The sequence below is a fragment of the Eleutherodactylus coqui genome, chromosome 2, assembly GCF_035609145.1.
Source record: "Eleutherodactylus coqui strain aEleCoq1 chromosome 2, aEleCoq1.hap1, whole genome shotgun sequence".
Classification (NCBI taxonomy): domain Eukaryota; kingdom Metazoa; phylum Chordata; class Amphibia; order Anura; family Eleutherodactylidae; genus Eleutherodactylus; species Eleutherodactylus coqui.
This window is the reverse complement of record NC_089838.1, coordinates 83,931,951-83,948,482: the sequence shown is the minus strand read 5'-3', so window position 1 is coordinate 83,948,482 and position 16,532 is coordinate 83,931,951. Positions and strand designations below refer to the sequence as shown.

Genomic DNA, 16,532 nt, shown 5'->3' with positions numbered 1-16,532 from the left:
GGGAGGTGAAATAAACTTGCTTGGCATGGTGGAGGGCGAGGTTGTAGGTTTTGAGCATAAATGTGAAGTGTTGGAAGTCCGCGGGCAGCTTTGACCTTCTCTACAGCCGTTCAGCACAGCTAGAGCACCGCCGCATGAAATGTGTTTGGGACGTGAGAGAGATGGGGACAGGGAAGACTGTAAGGTGTCAGTGACCGGTTGGGTGTGGACAGTCTGGAGGTTCCTATAGGTGGGAAGGTCTGGGGAGATGCTGGGGTGCCTGATGGAGAGGAGGTTGTGATCCAAGAGGGGGAGTTGGTGAAATGGGGAGCAGAGGCGGAGGAAAATTAGACTGAGGGTATTACCAACTCTGTGAGTGGGGGAGTCTGAGAGTTCTGGTAGTCTGGTATATCTGCGCCCATAGAGAATGGGCTCTGTCCCGGATATCCATGGTAAAATGGAACATGCTGCCTTCTATTTTCCGGGAGCGGAGTACGCCATTCCAAAATACTGATCTTTATTTGTATAGCGCCAACATATGCCGCAGGGAGTGGAACTATGTAATTCAACGCATTTGATTGGTCTGCATATTACCACGAATCAAACGCTCGCGGAATCCGCAATTCAAATCTGTTTGTGTGAGACCGGTCTTACAGAGGTCTCCGATTGCAGTGCCAGTCCTGCCCACTTCAACCAGTATCCCCTACTCTGCACCCGGACTGTTGGAAATCCTCCTATCCCTAGAAGGTCTGGAAAACTACCCGGCCGCCACCGTCTGCTTCAGAAACGCACCAACCCTTCTTTATATGGTAACACGGCACTCTAATGGCTATCTGCACTTATTGCAAAGCTATTGGTCCCGTGTAAACCCAACCTAGGTGGGCTAATGGGCACAGGATGGGTCTAGAGAGGGCACAGGGGTGAGGAGTGGGCACAGGGTGGGTATAGAGGCCAAAACCAGGCACGGGGGGGGGGGTTCTAGAGAGGGCAGGGAGAGGGAAGCTATACAGGGGTGAGGAGTGGACACAGGGTGGTTATAGAGGCCAGCAGCGGGCACAGAGGAGGTATAGAGGCCAGAATAGGCACGGGATGGGTACTGAGGGCAGGAGCTGGCACAGGGCTCTGCCGCTCTCCTCACACACGGGGACCAGGGCTCTCCATCCTCACAGAGGATTTTGAAATTTGAAAGCCCCTCTGTTCCCGCCCGAGTCTGTTGCCATCGCGGCTGACGTCACAGGCCGAGCCCCGCCCATCGCGGCCTCCGCCAATCACCGTCAGCGCACCGGACTCTCCGCCCGTTTCAGGAAGCTCCGTGATAACCGAGTCCTGCGGTGTAAACACCGAACAAAGCGGCAGTAGGCCCGAGTACTGTGCGGGCACCACCGGGTACACCGCCCGGGCACCGCGGGCACAGGCGGCGGGCGTGAGGCGGGGGCACAGCTGGAGCGGGTGTGTGTGGTGGGCGTGGCCGGGGCGGGTCAGCTGACTGCTCAGTCTTAGTTACATTGTGTAGGAAAACAGAGTCTCCTGGCCGGCCGTCCGCTCGCAGGCCCGGCGGCTACACTGAGGGAGAGCGGGGTGCAGCAGGAAGCTGGGCAGGCCCGCAGGTGACACGGAGAGGTGACAGCACTGCCAGCCATGGAGCCGCTGCCCACCAACCTGCAGGTCCTGCTGCAGGCGGCCGAGTACGTGGAGAGGAGGGAGAGAGGTAAGAGCCGCCGCACCCCTCCCCCCGTGTTTACCTCCCCGCTGCCACTGCACCGTGCAGAGGAGGGGGGCGCTCTGCTCTTTGTGTGCCCCATCCGCCCTCCTCAGGCAACACCTGTTGTGGCAGGGCCCTCCATGTCCCCATAGTAACCCCCTGCCCGGCGGCATACAGCCCCTCACCCCCCATCATCACCCTCCTCCCTCCAGCAGCCCCCATTGTGTGCCGCCTCCCTGCATTGGATGTCACCCGTCTGATGACTGGCACACGTCCGTCTGTTGGCCCAGGTTATGTCATTATAAGGGGGGTGTAAATAATTTACCTGTGGTCACATGATGCATAGATAGGCCAATCGGGCACAAGTGGGGCAATGGGTTGGCACTGACCTACAAGTACTGCCATGTTTTTTCCTGTCAGTTCCCAAATGTATACAGGCTTAATTTCTAAAATCTAGATTTGGGGTATTTTTATACGTTCTGGAAATTGGGGCAGATTTTTTGAAATCACTCGTTTGAAAGGGTGAAATCTGCTGCTGATCCGCGTTACAATCCTCGCCAATGGTGCAGACTGGTGCTGAAAATCCGCATTATTTTCTGCTCTGTATGAACGTACACTTAGCCTTTAGAACCGTCATGGGGGCCGTTACCGGCATCAGAGGTGTCCAGTCGTGTCCTCCAGCGGTGAGACCCCCAGCGATCAGTCATCCTCCATCCTGTAGAGAGGGCCATGACTTGTCATCTGGTGCCACCCCTGTAAGAACTGCCCGTGGCCCATCTTTAATGGAATACAGTATAAGGCCGGGGGCACAGGACTGGGTGGGACGCTACATGCGGGATCCGACCCTGCGCCCGGCCGATGCCCCCGCATACCTGTGGTCTTCTTTCCTGTGTACTGCAGATGGTTCATCCGGTGAGCCGTCAGACATGCGCAGTACAAATTTTACAATACCGTCACCTGGCGATGGCGCGGAATCTGCAACCTGGCCGGAATGTTAATTGCGGGGGGCTGCAGGTTGGACGGCTTCCTCTGACTTCAGTGGAAACCGTCCGTGTGGACGCCGCACTAAAATACAGCATGCTGCGATGTTTCCTCCGCTAGCAGAAAAACGCAGTTGTGTTCCACTGGTGTGCAAGAAAAGTGCTTTTCTATTGCATGCCACAAACTGTGTTTGCTGCAAACCCGGAGGCGGACGCAATACAAATCCGGTGGTGTGCAGCCCGCCTTATGCAGTATACTGTATAAATGACCACACGTTTAAGTCCCTATGGGGGTATAAACAAAACAAGGGGAAGGATGTTTAAGGCCGCCTGCAGACGGGCGGAAATCCCGCCGCGGGATTTCCGCCACTAAAAGCCTGCATAGGAGTGAATTACAATATGCACTCCTATGCAGACGGCCGCGGTTTGGCCGCGCGGCAAACAAACCGCGGCATGCCCTATTTCTGTGCGGGGCTCACAGAGCCTCGCACAGAAACGTTACTCACCCGGCCGCCGGCTCCGGTCTGCGAATGCGCCGGCTGCCCGTCAGCCGGCACATGAAAGAGCCAGGGCCGCCAGGCGCGGGTGAGTACGCGCTCCTCCCTGCAGGCGCTCGGGTCTGGTCCCGCGGCGAGAATTCTCGCCGCCGGATCCGACCCGCCCGTCTGCAGGCGGCCTAATTTAGTGGAAAAACATGTAAGCTGCAAAACATAAATAAATAAATTCCAGTCTTTGCATAAACAAAAAAAAATTAAAAATTGCTATTTCTAGAAAGTCCAGGTTAGTAAAAGATCACATTACTGCTTCAGGGGCAACAGCATTATGTAGAAAACCATAATACACAATGCCGGCCGTGCACTTATTGGTCACCCCCGACTCCAGGAAAGGATTGAATTAAAGGTGCTCAGTCGTATGGAGTCCAAAAGGGTACCAATTAGAGATGAGCGAGCATACCATCTAAGGCTAACTACTCGAGCGAGTAGTGCCTTAGCCAAGTATCTCCCCGCTCGTCTCTAAAGATTTGGCTGCCGGCGGCGGGGGAGAGCGGGAAGGAACGGAGGGGAGATTCCCCCCGCTCCCTGCCGCAACTCACCTGTCACCCGCGCCGGCAGCCCGAATCTTTAGAGACGAGCGGGGAGATACTCGGCTAAGGCACTACTCGCTCGAGTAATGTGCCTTAGCGAGTATACTCGCTCATCTCTATTACCAATAAAAACTGCAGGTCAGCTCTCAAGGAAAAGCCTCGCACAACCCCAATTAGCAGATAAATAAAAAAAAAAGTGTTGGGGATCAAAAAATGGCAATACCCAATTCTGTTTGTTTTTTTTTTATTTTTAAATGTAGTGCTACTACAAATATATATATGGTACCGCCATAACCTTACTGACCACAGAATAACGAGAGCGTCACTTTTACTGCACTGCCAAACAGAGCCCTCCAAAAATGGCACCACTGCTCTGTTTTCATTTTGACCCCACTTAGACCGTTTTATACAACTCCTGCAAAAAAATGCGCTCTCGTATAGCTATGTAACTGAAAAAATAAGCTCTGGGTTTTATGGGCTGCGCTCACTCCACATACACTGGCTGCTGTTCGAGCTCAGATTCAGGTTGTGCCCTGTAAGCAGCTGGCCAAGGGGGAGAGGCGCTCACAGAGTGCCAACGGCTTGCCATGGCAGCCTGAGCCTTATGAAGGCTTCCAGACCTGCCATGGCTCTCAGCCTACTTAATGTGCTGTCTATAAAAGTATAGTATACTGCAGTACTTAAGTATTACAGTATATTGTGGGGAATCCTGCCTAGTTTTCACGTAACAAAAAAAAAAAATCAACACGATAAAAATAAACATAGTATAGCCGCATTTCTAAAAGTCCCAAAAATTGCAATATTTTTCATGTATGAAGAGTGCTGGCTGTTGACACCTGCCTACGGGCTGGGATCAGAGATGACTTTGATTCCTGCTGGTCTAACCCCTTAGATGCCATCGTTGGCATTGACCATGGCATCCAAGTGTTTAGACAAAGGGAGGGAGCTCCCTCTGTCACCTGATTTTTCTAATCCCCCAACTTGCGATCATGGCAAGCTAAACGGTTGCCATGGCAGCTGTAAGCGTGGTGAAGGCCTCCAGGCTTGTCAGTGTGGTCCAGTATTACACACCACTTGTGGTAGGTTGTACTAAGAGGACCCCAAGGCACAATACACTTCAGTATAGACAAACAAGACCTTACTAAGCACTGCTGGCTGAAGAGTCAAAGTTCAGTTGGTATTGAATGTGACAACACAAGGCTAATTTAATTATTTTCCCTTTAAACCCTCCTATGGCTCTCTCGACAGAAAAAATAAAATCTTATGGCCCTTGGTAGGGGAGGATGAAGTAACACAAACAAGCCTCAAGGGTATAATAACCCTCCCCCATTGTGCTCACCTATATACTGAACATTATGTGATATGTTTAGATATTATCCGAGTGTGGCCACCTACCTGTGTCCAACCACCGCCGCCCGTTACGGTGCCTGTATAAGCGGGCTGTTGAGAACGCGGGTGACAGTTCCTTTCATTACAGAAGCAGAACACGGTTACGCTTCTATACTGCCCTGTGACGCCGCTACACCCGGTAGGAGGAAACGACAGCGGACCACCAGCAACCCGGACAGTGTTAGGTAAGTGCCAGCTACCGCTAAACTAGAGCTGCAGTCAAAATTTTTTACCCTCATCACTAATTAGATTTAATTGCCAAATTAACAAACTTGCAAAACAAGAACAATTTTCAGTAGCTCACCAGACGTAGGGTGGTTTTACATGTTTGTTTGCGGAGCAAGAAAGGGGAATCCCCACGACCAAATGAATCCGCGCTGGACAGACCCCATTAACTTTAATGGGGTCCGCCCGCTTTCCACTCGGCTGCCTGACTCTTTTTTTTTTTTTTTTCCTCCAGTATTTTTAGCTGGATCTGCGATGGAACCTGTGGTCGGAGGTTCTGACGCAGATGTGAAACCGGCTTTATACAAGTGGTTGCTCCAAATTCTACACACAATGCCACTTTTAAAGGGTTGCTTTGGTGATACATTTTTTTTCCACTTTTATTCTTTTCCCTTAATTTGCTATTACCCCCCCCCCCCCCCCCCCAGTATTTATTAGTCAGCTAGAGTTACCTTGGTCGGTTCGTTCTTTTTTTGAATCTCCCGGCCTCTTTCTTCAGATGGTCATGTGATCTCATTTCTGATCTGTTCCGATCTGCTTGGAGTTATGGATTATTTTCTAGTCATATTCTCAGTTTGTGATGCTGTTAAATGGACCGTACCAGGGGGACACAGACACTCCTATCATAGTCCCTGATGATGATCACACAGCTCCTGTCACAATTATAATAGAGGAGATCACAGCTCATCCTCCTGACCTGTAGTTTATTTAGGTGACTATAGAAGGTAAAGATTCAGGAGTGGTCGTCAAAATCATCTGACTTAAGCCCCTTAGGAAATCTTTGGTGGGATGTGAGGAAGGCAGATGCAGTACGCAAATCCAATAATATTGGCGAACTGGAGGTCGTTACACGTGAGCAATGGTCTAAGATTTCTCAGGTAGGCTGTAAGAAGCTGCTGTCTGACTATGCATCATGTTTGCAGCAGGTCATAACAGCAAGAAGTGCTCTACTAAGAACTAAAGATGCTTGTCATGGAAGGGTTGGAATAAGGCCCAATTTCCCCCGGGTGGATCTGATGTGCGGAATCCACGCTGGTCACCTGCACGGAAGATCGTAAATCAAGCCGCCCATAGGGATACATGGGCGTCCGCATCTGAATTAAAGCACGCAGATTTGATTTGCGGACCTCTTGGTCCAGAAAAAAGATTGCAGGATGCTCCGTTTCAGTGTGGATCCCGCATGGACGGCTTCTATGGAAGTCAATGGAAGTCGTCTGATCTGCGGCCCGTCCGCAATTGAATCCACACACATCAGTGTGGAGAAGATAGAAGACCCGCAGTGTCCTCTGCCATGGACAAGGTTGGATTCCCCCGTGGGCGGAACAAACCCAATTTACAATGGAGGTTGGCTAATTTTGATAGCAGCTGTAGGCTGATGGATTGGTGGCAGACGTGTTTGGACTGTGCACCAATTTCAGGTCTGCTCATTTTCTAATGGACTGTTACTTCCCATGTTATGGCATTCTCCGGGGTTTGAGATGAACACTTGGCCTTGATGTCGTGTACATCACAAGCTGCATTGTTGGCATTACAGAAAACAATGGTGCATATTGATATAAGCTCTTGCCCATCATATAAAGGATGAGTAAAGCAAACGTGTTTTCATCATGGAGTTTAGTGACTGATACAGAATGTGGACCTGGCTTAGACATCTGTCAGTTGTGAAATCTCAGAGCAGTACATTGGTGCACATGTATGTAGACTGGTGTTTCATATGCCGCTCCAAGTACAGTGTGTGTCAGCGCAGAAGTGCCACCAAAGTATTAGGAAGTACAAGCCTCTTGATAAACTTGTCACATCTAGTGGCACCTTCTGCACCAGACAGAAAGCTAGGAGCTGGCGGAGGTTTCGGTTATAATGAACGGCAGCTTCTGGTGTAAATGATAGGAAATCTGTCAGGCCTGCTAGGCCACACCCCTTCACATAGCCCCACCCACTTTTAGAAACGTGCCCGACTTCACATCACATATCTGTCATACAAGCCTTAGTATCCACCATTCATTGTTCTGAATGCAACAATTGCTAAATCCTTCATATTTAACTCCTCAGCATCATTTGTGAAGGCGCAGAAATGTAGTTTATAGTACGAAGCTGACCAAACCTGCCAATTTCAACCAACCATTTAATGTGTATTATGGTGGACCAATTTTCTTTTGATGGCAGCTGTTGGGCGAAAGATACCCAATCCTTTTGTCTTTAGGGGGCGATCAGCTGAGTGCGTGTGTATGACCGGGGCATCAGGTGGTATAGCAGGTAGTTATACACAGATTCAGCTGACAGCTATGTAAAGTGGAGACACGATCGCTCACCATGGGACAAACACTTAAGTCAACAGTCCAGCATCCCATATGCTGCAGTGCAAGGATAAATGCTGGTTCAGACCAGGGTAACATTCAAAAATATGGAAATGGTCCAGCGCATGCAAAAATAACATTCAAATTTTTATTTGTATAAAAATAAGAACTTTCGGCAATAGACCCCGGTCCAACGGCTGCCGTAGGAATAGCACAGATTGTACAGTGTGAAAATCATTGTTCAGAACGGCCAACTGAAAAACTGAAAGTAAGGGCTTTCATTGGTGTCTAACTGGCCATACAACTAGAGTTCTTCTACACGGTACTAGAGCTACGTGCTTTGACACAGTAACTATAGTCATTCTGTGAATGAAGGCGGAATGTACCGGAGATCTTCTCTTGCATTCCGCCTCCATTCATAGAAAACAGGCAGTCATTCATAGATGAGCCACTGCCTGTTTACACTGAGCGAGACGTTGCTTGCAGCTGCCTGCACACGGGCAGGTTGGAATAGAAGATGCTGCAATATGTCTGCCGCTCATGGGAGCCGCAGTACAAATTTGCATGTGTGCGTGGAGCTGCGGACGACCATTCTTTTCTATGGCCCCCTGAAGCAGCGAATCGTCCGTGCGGTAGTTGCATGCAAATCAAATACGCCCTTATGCAAGCAGCCTACTAGTCACACTGTTCCAATGAGCTAATGGTAGTAAACAGCAGAGCGGTTTCTCATGGCAGCCAATGGCTGAATGGTAAGATTATGCTATCTTATATTTTCAGACAATTCTTTTTTGTTTTCTTTATCATTATATTGTTCTGTGTAGGAGTTAAACTTTCTCCTCCTTCCTTTCAGGTCAGTTCACAATGAGCTAGAGAAACACCGGTGAGTGACTAGAATATTTAATGTGTTATGCCAACTGTACCTAAATAAATGTAACAAGTTCAAAGCATTAGAGTAGTCCACTGGACCAAACATTTCGCTGCCATGCACTCCTAAGCTGAAAAATGTATAATATTTTTACAATATTCTAATAGTTGTGTGAAGTGCTCAGCATCCCTCACAGTATAATTATATTCAGTTTCCCACCCCTCCATGATATACAGATAGTCCCCGACTTGCGAACATTCGACTTACGAATTTCGCTAGATACGAACTATCTGTCCTGCACAGTATGATGTAATGCTATGGCATTACATCATACTGTGCAGGGATCGGACAGGCTTCTATCAAGCCTGATAGAAGCCTGTCCGGTCAGATCGCGGTTGCTGGGCAACCGGGGGCCTTCTAAAAGGCCCTAGGGCTGTCTATGCAGAGCGCCTATCAAGCCGTGCGCTTGATGGGCACTCTGCATAGACAGCCCTGGGGCCTTTTCAGGAGGTCCCCGGCTGCCTAGCAACCGCACAGCGTCCCACGATCTCATCGTGGGACGCTGTACGGGCCCCCTGAACGTTGGGTGCCGGCTGTTCTTACAGCGGGCACCCGGCGGCAGCAGTTCCGACGAGCCGCGCCGCTCGGCGGAACTGTTAACACTCTAAATACCGCTGTCAGAGCGGTATTTAAAGTGTTAACAGTTCTGACAAGCGGCGCGGCTCGTCGAAACTGCTGCCGCCGGGTGCCCGCTGTAAGAACAGCCGGTAACCGACGTTGTATGGAGCGGGATCCACCCGCGATCCCGCTCCATACTACCATTTGTTCGACTTGCGAACAAAACGGACTTGCGAACGGGCTCCCGGAACGGAACCTGTTCGCAAGTCGGGGACCACCTGTAGTTGCATACTGTTCCCCCACCACACAATACCATAGAGCGTTGGGCATGCCACTCTTCTTTTCTTGGCACTCTGCACTGAGAAGTCCCAGGACCTGAAAGTACTGCAGATGTTGCCCCTTCAGCTCCTGATGGTCAGTATTAGGCTGGGTTCACACAGCACGGATTTGCCGCGGAAAATCCATCCAGAATTTCGCTGCAGAACTGAAATTAGCCAGCCATGTGGATGAGATTTGTCAAATCACGTCCACATGGGACGGCCAGTCCGTCGCGGCGAAGCTTGCGCCGCTGCACAGATTCCCTCTATGGCAGCGTTGGCCGCAGCGGAAAAGCATGCGGCCAAGCCGCTCCAAAACCGGAGGCTAAGTGCCACGGGTTTTGAAGCAGAGCTTTCCCGGCGGAAATCTTGCTGTTTTTTGCTGCGGCCAAACTGCGAGATTTCCGGCGGGATTCCACCCTGTGGGAACCCAGCCTAAGCCTGCCCCCAGACACTCGCTACCTGATGTGTTTGGTGGATGCCTTTGAAATGGCATCTACCAAACAAAAATCTTGTAGCCATTTGCAAAATTGGTCACCATCTGAAGTGCAAAGTAATATAAGATATACAGCTATAGTAAAGGGGTTTGAGGGGGCATAAGAACTGTGTTTTTGTACTGAACAGAATTATGGAATAGTTCTACTATTTGCTTTTGAGAGATATTAATCTAAGCCTTAATGACTTGTACTGTAAATTCTACAGATTTTCTGCCTGGATATGTTGCAGCATTTACCCTGTGTGAACATAGCATAAAAGCGATTTTCCATCATACACTTTTATGGTATGTGTGATTGTTGGAGCGCTAACAAGTGGGACTCTGCTTCTGGGAATGTTGTCCAGCCAAGCATATGGCAGATACACAAAGAACTGAGTGAGCACTTCACTAAAATGTAACCGCATCCTCGCGTCCCAGAAGGCAGACTCAGTGAGGTTTATGTGGCAAGTGGCAAAATCCTTAGAGATTCTGTCACCATGATCATAATGTTTGATTTGGAGCCAAGTGGGCCGTGCAGACTTCTCCCCACCCACATCATGCAGATAGATAGCTCTCTCCCCCCTTCTGCTTATAGGGAGAGAGCTGTCACTCTGTATACTGCGGGCGAGGAGAAGCTGTTGCAGCCCGCTTCCATGACTTGGAGTTGAGCTCTGAGTCACATTTCATGAACCTGATGACTGAATACCTTTTAAAACCTTTTTAAGTATGTTGCTATTTTGTGTGAAGTACAAGCCATTCATTCAGCAATTCTGTTTCTAGGAGAGCTCAGCTGCGGAGGTGTCTAGAACAACTGAAGCAGCAAGTTCCTCTAAGTGTGGATACGTCCCGTCACACAACTCTTAGCCTCCTGCATCGGGCCAGGCAGCACATCAAAGTAAGTCAATGCGCACGGAAAACTAATATTAAAAAAGGAGATCGTGGTCTATAAGGCCCCCTGTCCGCGGCAGTGATTTCACCGGTGATTTACATACTGATATGAGGGGAGCTGGTTGAGAGTGGAAAGATGAGGTCAGTTTTTGAGAGGTTAAGCCTGAGAAAAAGGCAGGACATAGTATTAGGCCCCCTGTCCACAGGCGAATCATGCCGTCTGAAGTTTTCCATAGCGCTGCTATGGAAAGCGCCGGCCCCGTGTCCACTAGCGTAGCATTATTGCCATTCTCCGCTCGCGGCCAGCAATTCGCAGCATGCTGCGAATTGCCCCGATTCTCCGCGGTCAGCCTATCTTTTCAGACAGGCTGACCTGCGGAGAACCATCTGCTGGCTCCTGCTCCCACGGCTGAGATTCACCGCGGGATACCGCAATGCCCGTGGACAGGGGGCCTTATGGTGAGTTCAGACATTGTGGAATGTGAGCCAAAATTCCGCAGCAACATACAGTACAATGTAAGTGTTCTGGGTTGTAACAAACCCATTCACTTGCGGGAGGGGAGTATGTAGTGGATGATCGGCATGCTGCGGATTTTCAGATCTGCACCATGCTCTATTTGTTGCGGAAATGCTGTGGATTTTCACTGCAGAATTCATTAATTGCAATGGATTTTCTCCACTATGTGTGATCAGACCCAAAGGATATATTTATCTGCAACTGTCCCATTTATTTGAGGCTTGAAGAAATTCATGCACATTCTGCAGACAAAACCCCATATTTAACAGATTTCAGTCAGTGAAATTGCTGTGGCACAAGTGCCACGTGTGCCTTTACCCCAAGCCACGGTCTTGGCAGACGTTGGCTCTGTGCACAGAGTTAATCCATATCAAATGCAGTTTGATATGGAATGGCTTGTATCATCTCATCACATAATGCATTTGATTCATTGTAGCTTTTCTTAGTGTTCAGTTTCTTTTTCAAAATGTATACCTGCAGTCTGAATGTGTTTTCTGGTTAAAGGGAACTTGTCAAGGACGTTATGCTGTAGGCACTGAGGGCAGCGTAAAGGAGTGATGGGCATGCTGATTTCAGCGGTCTGTTACTTTTTGGGGTAATATGGATGGGTAGGGGTACTAGGTCCTCATAAATAAACTGGGCTCATCAGTTTATAATAGCCACAGAAACAAGCTAAAAGTTCTTAAAGAGTACCTGCACTTTCACCTTTTGGAACGCTTGTCGGCCATTTTCAGCTCTTGTCAGCTGATCCATGTGGCGCTATATGGGGCCGTCTTTAGCTGCCAGAATGAGGCGAAAACTGCTTAGGGAGCCGAAGCTCTCTGAAGGTGAAACTGCAGGTACTCTTTGAACTTTCAGCTTGTTTTTGTGGCTCTTATGAGTACCTGCACTTCCACCTTTGGAGCGCCTCTACTCTGTGGTTAGCACTCATGCAGAGCATTTAGACAGGCAGAGAACACCGCTGGATCACAGGCTTCTCTGTCAGTGCTTTACCTTCTATATGAAGCGCTGAGCAGGGAGCATTTACACCCAGCGAGAATCCTACTATCCAGCGTCCTATTTTTTTTTTTTTTTTAATCTTTTTTTTAGCACGATAAGTGAACAAATAGTAAATTTTTATTTTTTTGGATTTACACGGGACGATTAGCACTCAATTTTATTTGACGAATTTTGAGCAATTAATAGTCCCATGTAAATTGCTCAATTTGTTGTGTTAACGAAGCCAATAAATAGATGGTCTAAACTTACACTTGACAGTCTGAAGATTCAACAGAATTCAGCAGAGCAACTATGATAAATCTGGCACGTTTTACGACTAATGGTCCTTCTACACGGGCCAACAGACTTTCAAATGACTGCACGAGCGCTGACGTCACCGCTAAGGTCGTCGGCGCTCATGCAGAGCGTTTACACAGAAAGACTGCGCTGGATCGCGGGCTTCTCCTCTGCTTCTTACTCAGTACTTCACCTCCTACGTGAAGCACTGAGCAGGGAGTGTTTAGATGGGAGCCTGCGAACCAATAAGCTGAATTTTCAGTCCACTTAAAAAGCTCAAAAAAACATGAACGACAAGCGAGCCTTTTCAGCGATGATCATTACGTGTAAATGGGCCTTAAATACACAGGGGCTAACTAACTAAAAGTTATTTACGTTTATGGGGTCATTTGGTCAAACTCCGTTTAATCCTTGCAATGTGCAGCCAGTGCCGTGGGGGATGTATTTGTGATATGCACGTTACCCCTGCTGCTGAATGGCAGCTTTCGCTTTACTAATATACATAGGGAGAAAGCTGTCAATCAGTGGCTGGAATATGTGTGACTTGAATAAATCAGACTTCCAACACAGCACTGGCCATACATTGGGAGAATTAAACTATTAGTGTGACCCGACATCCTCTTTAAGGCAGCGTGCAAATCGCTAAGCATTGAGAGGGCAGCAGGAAGTAGCGGACTGGGTCCCTGTGGGAATTCTTTATGTACAACTGGAAGGTTTATTTACAACCGTTTGGGTTTTTGGTATCCAGGCGGAGAAGAGTAACCCCATTTTGTTACTGTACATGTGAAGTAAGACCATTTCTAATCCACTGCAGAAACTGGAGGATCAGGAACTGAGAGCAAAGAATCTGAAAGAGAAGCTGAGGACGGAGCAACAGAGGCTGCGGCAGAGACTAAAACAGCTTCTACCCTCCAGCAGTACCGAACGCATAAGAGCGGACAGCCTGGACTCCTCCACCCTCTCATCAGAGCGCTCGGACTCAGACCAAGGTATGTTCAAGCAAGAGGAATGAGGTTGGATTCTGTGGATATCCAAAATTAGCATTAATTAACTTTTTTTTGTTTTATTTTTTGCAGAGGATTTGGAAGTAGATGTGGAGGGCGTCATCCTGGGTGCCAATGAGGGGGATCTATTTGTTTCATTTAGTGCTGGCATGGAGCACAGTTACTCTACTCCAGCTCATGCCTGGCTATGACTGCAATGACAAAACTTGAACAGCAATAACAGCTTTATGAAGATTCTTAACTCGCCTATATTCAACTCCCAAAACGCCATAACCCCTTCAAGGATCTTCCCATGAAAGCAGAGTGAAATGATTTGCATCATACCTGCCTCCTTTTATAGAAAAAGGGAGGGCCTGGTTTTTGCAAAGTGACTTTTTTCCCTCTCCCCTCCTAAACTTATTGTCCTGAACTCCAGTCTATACCACGACGCCTCCCTCCTTTCTAATAGCAGCGGGGATGAACTGAATGCTACGTCGTGGTATAGAACCTAAACAGTGCTTTTATAGATACTTATTTTATTATCGCACATGACTGTTGTGACATCTGGACATAATTCTCCGTGCGCCGGCGGAGGATGGTGGCCAGCAAGTAACCAGCACTTCACATGTTCAGTGCCATCCTGATCACCTAACTTATTGTACATAGATGCTGGAGCTCCTTCCACCACGTTGCTGTGCGCTGGCTGTACGGCGCTCCTGGACATACGAGCAGCACTTTGTTATGCGTGCACTTAACGAAACGCCATGTAAACAACTAGAACTTTTTATTTTTCATAAAAGGTCTAAGGACTATGCTGCAGCACCTACAGGAAGAAAGCATGGTGTGAGATTTCAATCAGTGGCTTCTCTACAATCATCGCTCTCACATTTTAGTTCCAGTAAAATGGATGCTTTGTTTTTTTTAAAAGAAATACAGAAAATAATATCTCTGGGAGGTTTAATGTTTACATGACTGCTATTACATTGTAAAGTCCAAACTCTTACGTGCATTGTTGAAGAAGAGACGCATCCTGATCGAGCTGCCTTAGTTGATCTTCTCTTAGCACAAGCTTTCAGCTGGAAGGACGCCTCCATTCCTGACAGCAGTAGGGAAAGGACATTACACCCCCTGATTTAAGATGAGCAGATTCCTTACATTCCTAAGCCCAAGCACTATTTGTATTGTGAGTGTTTCAATTGGGCAAAGAGGGGAAACCCCCCTCAGAATAAGTTTGTTTTTTTTCTTCCTTTTTTTAAATATTGTAACTTCTATTTTAGTAAATGTGGTTCTTGTTCTGTACAATCCTTGTTTCTATTTAAACTTGTATTCTAGCATGCAAAATTGGGTCCCTCGCACAGGTAAGACGAAGTCCTAGTTAAACACAATATGGATAGTTTGTCCATATTATGTCAGGGTCTCATACATTATAACAATGCTGCATTTTTTTTCTGGGCTGCATTGATTTCTATTGGCAAAATAAGACCAAGATGTATGAAATTAAGTCAAAATCAAGTATCTCCAAACACACAGGAGGGTTTCAAGTCTTTCTATTATAGGTTTTTCTTCTACTGCTGAGTTAGACCTTACTTTAATTCCTAAAATCCATAAGGGTCTTAACCCTCTCAAGGGACGCCCGCTCGTTTTGGGTATTGATCGTCTCTGCTAGAATTCTAGTATCTATCTTGATAAAGTTTTGCGTCCTTTTGTTGAGGCACTCCTCTTTCACGTTTGTGATCCTAGGAACGTTTTGAGACATCTGGAGGGGGTCTCAATTACAAACTATGTCAAGCTCGCCAGCCTTGGTGGTGAGGCCTTATATAGCTCCATCCCTCATACTGAGGAATGTGAGGCTGTCTTTTTTTTTTCCTCCCCAAGACAGAGGGACACAATTCACACAGCACAGTGACTTTATTCTCCAGCTTATCTAGTTCATCCTGGAGCACAACTTCTTCCTGTTTGACAGTAAGATCTAGCACCAGCTCAGGGGTACTGCCATGGGGAGCCTATGTGCCCCTACTTATGCCAACTTGCACCTGGGCTAGTGGGAGGAAATTGTTGTTTTCTCAGAAGTACATGCGGTTTGAATGTCCTCATTTGTGGCTGTGTTACATAGACTATATTCTAATCCTGTGGCCGGCCTTCTCTGAGTTTATTAACTCCCTCAACCTTAATTCTCTAAGACTTAAATTTACATCTGAAATCCGATAGTCCACAATTACGTTCCTTGATCTTTTGATTAAGACTACCTTCACACGAGTGTATATACACGCCGGCCCTCTGATAAAATGCATTGAATTCAATGCATTTATGCACATGGCCCAGGCTATATACACTCGTGTGAAGGCAGCCTCAGAGGAGTATGGATGGAAATCTCAAGACTGTCTTTTGCAAACCTACCGCCACTAATAGTCGTCTTAGTGGGAAGAGTTTTCAATCCCCACCACCCACAAAAAAAAAATTTCCTAAAGGCCAGTTCCTTCAACTTAGAAGAAATTGCACTGAGGAGAGTTTTATAAGAGAATTGATGAGGGTGTAGTATAGGTTCATGTGTAGCCAGAGAAGGTGGTGATGGAGGCCTATAATTTTGCCTTAGGCCAGAAACAAGATGGCTTCATGCTACCCTGCCTGCGACTGGATTCTGACCACAGGATTAGAATGATAGGGGCCTTTGATGCAAGAGCTGGCGATATTAAACATATTTGAGCGTTTCTGTGCAGTGATAGATGGTCTTGTTTTTAAAACTTCAGAAAGATCACTATTACCTTCAGAAGAGGGAGAAATCTGGGGCTAGATTGGGCCACAGTCATTTGGAACCATTAAGGGGCAGGCCATATGGCTTCATAGTGACATCCTATAGAGGACATATAGCTGTAGTGACTGTAAAACATGTCATTTTATCTGCAAAAGTAATTCCTTTGTGGGGAATTAGTCAACTGTAGAT

General features: G+C 47.7%; 1 protein-coding gene across 1 annotated transcript; it reads left to right on the top strand.

Annotated features, from left to right (window-relative positions):
- The first annotated feature begins 1,272 nt into the window (after positions 1-1,272).
- Positions 1,273-14,893, top strand: MXD3 (MAX dimerization protein 3). The gene is made up of 6 exons (XM_066591153.1): positions 1,273-1,687; positions 5,223-5,319; positions 8,504-8,533; positions 10,709-10,823; positions 13,423-13,597; positions 13,685-14,893. The coding sequence occupies exons 1-6, from the start codon at positions 1,618-1,620 to the stop codon at positions 13,801-13,803; spliced, it is 606 nt and encodes a 201-aa protein (XP_066447250.1). The 5' UTR covers positions 1,273-1,617; the 3' UTR covers positions 13,804-14,893.
- Positions 14,894-16,532: the final 1,639 nt, after the last annotated feature.